At 39.1% G+C, this 5333-nt stretch overlaps 1 protein-coding gene across 1 annotated transcript in view; it reads left to right on the plus strand.

Annotated features, from left to right (window-relative positions):
• The window catches only part of LOC123985823 (extracellular calcium-sensing receptor-like), a 5144-nt gene extending 1664 nt beyond the window's left edge, over positions 1 to 3480 (plus strand). Inside the window, exons 5-9 of the mRNA XM_046073730.1 lie at positions 1144 to 1347; positions 1448 to 1723; positions 2043 to 2270; positions 2359 to 2482; positions 2570 to 3480. Of these exons, the coding sequence (XP_045929686.1) occupies positions 1144 to 1347; positions 1448 to 1723; positions 2043 to 2270; positions 2359 to 2482; positions 2570 to 3480 (1743 nt within the window). The remainder of the gene's footprint in view (positions 1 to 1143; positions 1348 to 1447; positions 1724 to 2042; positions 2271 to 2358; positions 2483 to 2569) is intronic.
• The last annotated feature ends 1853 nt before the right edge of the window (positions 3481 to 5333 follow it).

Below are 5333 nucleotides of genomic sequence, written 5' to 3' on the forward strand. Positions count from 1 at the left end.
AGAGTACCAATGGTAAGTTTTTCACTTACTTTCCAATAATGATGTTGGATCATTTTGATTTAATGTCACAATTGCAGACATGGAGTTATTAACTTTAAAAAACTGAAAGAGCCGATGTTTTTAGTATATACAGTCTGTGACTTTCACAGGTGAGTTATTTTGCCACATGTTCCTGCCTGAGTGACCGGCAAAAGTTTCCATCCTTCTTTAGAACCATCCCAAGTGACGCTTTCCAGGTAACCAAGAAGAAAATGAATCAAAGAAAGCATGTGCAATTAAACATTCCCCAGAAACAACATCTCTGTACTTCACTGGAAAAAAAAATATTCCTTTTGTGTAACACCAGTCATGTTCTTTGTGTTGTTCGGTCTCAGATAACAAAGCTGAATGGCAATAATTGAACATGGTCCAATGTGAAACATGCTTAGCAGGTTATCCACTGACAGATGATTGTGACAGCCTATTCATTAATCCCTCCACTCTGTGTTCACTTAGGTGCGTGCTATGATTCAAATTCTAAACCACTTTGGCTGGACTTGGGCAGGTCTGCTGGTCATTGATGATGATTATGGACTCTATGCTGCCCGATCCTTCCAATCTGACTTTGTTCAGTCTGGTGGAGGTTGTCTGGCCTACTTAGAGGTTTTGCCCTGGGGCAATGACCCAGCTGAATTAAGGAGGATTGTGGATGTGATGAAGAAATCTACAGCTCGAGTGGTCATTGTATTTGCACATGAGAGTCACATGATTAACCTCATCGAAGAGGTTGGTCTTGAAATACAATTTCATTTAATTATACAACTATCCAACATATACAAACAATGTTTTTTTGTCTAGTTGAAATATTTTCAATAGCATATTTATCTGTAAAACAAAAATAATTAAACTTATTTGTTAAAGGTGCTGTAAACACTAATTTTGATTAATATCATCTACTCAAACAAATCACAACAAACTCCAGTTATGAAAAATATAATCATTATATAATCACTTGGTAAACTGTGTAAATACAGAACTACACCTATTTATGAATGAGTAAGACAAGACATAAACTGTGTAAACTGTGTATAATTCTGAAGAATATTAAAGACACTACTTTAGTGGCATGGTTGTATGACTATATATATTTGGTATAATGCACAGGTGGTGTGGCAGAATGTGACAGGTCTGCAGTGGATCACCAGTGAAGCCGGGATAGCAGGTACTGTGTTCCAGACCCCCGACCTCATGCCTTACCTGGGTGGCACACTGGGTATCGCAATCCATAGAGGAGAAATAGCAGGGCTCCAGGATTTTCTCCTACGAATACGTCCTGACCAACACAACAATGACTATGGAAATGGCATAGTGAGAGTTTAACCTTGAAATCTGATAAAATTTGCATCAATTTTATATTCTGATTAGTTCTTATTTTATTTCTTATTTCTGTTTTTTTAATGCATTTCAGGTGAAACAGTTTTGGGAATACACATTTCAGTGCAGATTTGCACCACCTCCAGAAGGTTGGGTGGAAGCTGGAGGAGCATTATGCACTGGACAGGAAGATCTAGAGAATGTGGAGACAAAGTTCTTGGACATTTCAAACCTCAGGCCAGAGTACAATGTGTACAAGGCTGTGTATGCTCTGGCATATGCCCTTGATGAAATGCTGCAGTGCAAACCAGGGAGAGGGCCTTTCAGTGGGCACAGCTGTGGTAATTTACAAAGGCCGGAGCCATGGCAGGTGTGATATAATTTTACACTCACACTGGTGTAAACACCCAATCCTTTGCTTTAGTATTTCTTGAAGAATAGCATTTAGGGTATAGGATTAAATGCCACGCTATGAGATTACTAATCTTAAAGGGAAGAGCACAAAACTGTTAGGATTTTCCCTCCTGCTGGTTGGCAGTGTAAGTTATTATCATCAAGTCATAGACCACATTATCTTGACACAGATGTGAATTCACTTTAGATGAAATGCTTTGTTGAAATTGTTAATGTATTTAGAAGAATCAATTTTTATCTGTCCTCTTGGGTTTTCCTTATTCTGATATTTGTAGCTTGTGTATTACTTGGAAAAGGTCAACTTCACCACACCATTTGGTGATCAAGTGTCGTTTGATGAGAATGGTGATGCCTTACCAATCTATGATATCATGAACTGGCTGTGGCTCCCTGATGGAAGAACTAAACTTCAGAAAGTGGGTGAAGTTAAGAGGTCAGCCTTCAAAGGTGAAGAACTCACAATTGATAAGGACAAAATCTTCTGGAACTTTGAATCAAAAAAGGTTGCTTCTGACATGTATTTTTTTGCCCATGTATAACTCATTACAGCAGTGTACAGTAGTATACAGCTATTTATTTTTCTCCCTATAGCCACCCCGGTCAGTGTGCAGTGAGGGCTGTCCTCCAGGTACTCGCATGGCCAGAAAGAAAGGGGAACCTGTGTGCTGTTTTGACTGCATCCCTTGTTCTGAGGGAAAGATCAGCAATAAGACTGGTTGGTATTCACTTTTAAACATTGCATTTTGCGAGATATAATATAAAGATGTATCTCAAGACATTCTCACATTCTCTTTTTTCTTAGACTCCACTGAGTGCATCAGTTGTCCAGAGGGCTTCTGGTCCAGCCCCCAACGTGACCAGTGTGTTCCTAAGAAAACAGAGTTCCTCTCCTACCATGAACCTCTGGGTATCTGCTTGACAACTGCCTCATTGCTGGGCACATTTATCTGTGTTGTAATCCTAGGGATCTTTATCTCTCATCGCAGAACACCTATAGTACGTGCCAACAATTCGGAACTGAGTTTTGTGCTCTTGGTGTCACTTAAACTATGTTTCCTTTGCTCACTGCTGTTTATCGGACATCCCAGGCTGTGGACATGCCAACTGAGACACGCAGCATTTGGGATCAGCTTTGTGCTTTGTGTTTCATGCATCCTCGTGAAAACTATGGTGGTTCTGGCTGTGTTCAAGGCCTCCAAGCCAGGAGGTGGAGCCAGTCTGAAGTGGTTTGGTGCTATGCAGCAGAGAGGGACAGTTATTGTTCTTACTTCTATTCAGGCAGCAATCTGCACTGCCTGGCTTGTATCTTCCTCACCTTCACCTCATAAAAACACTCAATACCACCATGATAAGATCATTTATGAGTGTGTAGTCGGGTCCACAGTTGGTTTTGCAGTGTTACTGGGTTATATCGGCTTACTGGCTACCCTCAGTTTTGTGATTGCATTTATAGCAAGGAATCTTCCAGATAGTTTCAATGAGGCCAAACTCATCACTTTCAGCATGCTGATCTTCTGTGCTGTGTGGGTGGCCTTTGTCCCTGCATACATCAGCTCACCAGGCAAATATGCAGATGCAGTGGAGGTATTTGCCATCCTGGCCTCCAGTTTCGGTCTCTTGGTATCACTGTTTGGACCCAAATGTTACATAATCCTGATGAGACCAGAGAGGAATACAAAGAAAGCAATCATGGGTCGAGGCATCGAGTCATAAAAACTGCCCTTAATTTTTTCAGACAGAATGAATCTGTTTTGTCTATACAATACAAAAACACAGTAAGAGATGTGTTAAAAGAAAGCAGGGCTGATGGCAAATACTATATGAATATTAATTGTCTTACCACTAGGACCATTTGTTTGAGAATACTTAAATTAACCAAGTTATTCTATTTTTTAGTAAAAAAAACTTTTGTATTTTTGACTTTTCCTGTTATAAGTTAATCTTACACCTGATTAAACTACAAGGTACTTTCTTTAAATAAATTATGCAGACTTTTTGGGTTCATCTGACATTATTGTATAGTTTGTGCTTAATGTTGAGCTGTCTGGGGCTGATGTGGACTGTCACCAGTTTTTGTGTATTCCAAACTTAACTTAACCCAAAAATCTATTGATCGACTCCAGACTGTCCAGCTCAGCTGCCTGGCCTTTAACTAGAACAAAGAAATATGACCACATCACCCCTGTTTTAGCTTCATTACACTGGCTCTCAGTATGTTTTAGAATTAACTTTAAAATTTTATTGATCACTTTTAAAGCTCTTCATGGCCTCTCGTCTTGTTATATTTCTGACCTTTTAGTCCCATACGCACCAGCATGTACCTTGAGATCCTCGGGCAGAGGTCTGTTGTCTGTTCCAGAGTCTCGACTGAAAACTAAACGAGACAAATCGTTTGCAGTCAGGGTCCTGAGGCTCTGGAATAGCCTGCCCGTGGAAATCAGGTCAGCTGAGTCAGTGAACTCTTTTAAGTCCCTTCTTAAAACATAATTTTATAGGAGAGCCTTTACCGATTTTATTTGACTTTATTTTATTCTATTTTATTTTATTGCATTCTATATATTTTTCATATTTCTTTTAAACATGTATTTTAGAATCTTAAGTGTTTTCTTGCTTTTATCATGTATTTGTTTTTATGTGTTTTATTGTTTTTACACTTGTTAAAGCACTTTGTAACTTGTTTTTGAAAAGTGCTCTACAAATAAAGATTCTTCTTCTTATTACTATTATTATTATTATTATTGGCCTCTCATTCACACACACCAGTGGGGAGAGCTGCCATGCAGGGCACTGGACTAGGGAGAACCCAAGAGTCAAGAAGTGAACTTCCACCCCTGTGATTTCAAACCTAGGTTGTGAGAAACACAATAGCACATGCAACAAAAGTTATATAGGTATCTGTTGTTATATGAGAAGTTTTGCCCACAAACGTCAGTAGAGGAATACAAGGAAATTAGGCTAATTGAGATGGGCTGAGCTCATTTAAGTTCAGCTCTGCATCAGATGCATCCAGATCTTTATCCATTCTCCTCGTCCCTTTACCCCCCAACACCAGACTCCATCAGGAGAAATTCCAGTCACCTCATGGCATCACCACCCGTTAAAAATTATCCATGGATGTTTCTTGAATTGGTACAGACAGAGAGCCCTGGTCTTCTTGTAGGCTGAATGAAAATGCTTTGAGAAAGGTTTGCATTTGCACAATAAGAAAACATGCAATGCAATTTAAATATAGTAAGAAACAAATGTGCATTGTCCAAAAAAAGATAATGATTTTACTGCATTATATTACATTTTATTGTTATATTTTGAATTGTTGTTTTGTAATTGAATTGTGTGCTGCCATTCATATAAATAAAGACATTTACTCCATAAATTAGTGCAGAAAATGTCTCAGGAATGCAGGAAATTAAGTGTTTAATGCTCAAAATCTTCTGGGGGAGGACCCCAGTCGTCTTGTTCTCATGACCAAAGTCTTTCATCACACCCCCTATTCTCAGACCTTATGTCACCAGCTCTTTTCAACACAAAGTGACGCACTTGCTGTACAGTAGGCCTACTGCTTATAT

The sequence above is a fragment of the Micropterus dolomieu genome, linkage group LG17 (genome assembly GCF_021292245.1).
Source record: "Micropterus dolomieu isolate WLL.071019.BEF.003 ecotype Adirondacks linkage group LG17, ASM2129224v1, whole genome shotgun sequence".
In the NCBI taxonomy this organism is placed as follows: domain Eukaryota; kingdom Metazoa; phylum Chordata; class Actinopteri; order Centrarchiformes; family Centrarchidae; genus Micropterus; species Micropterus dolomieu.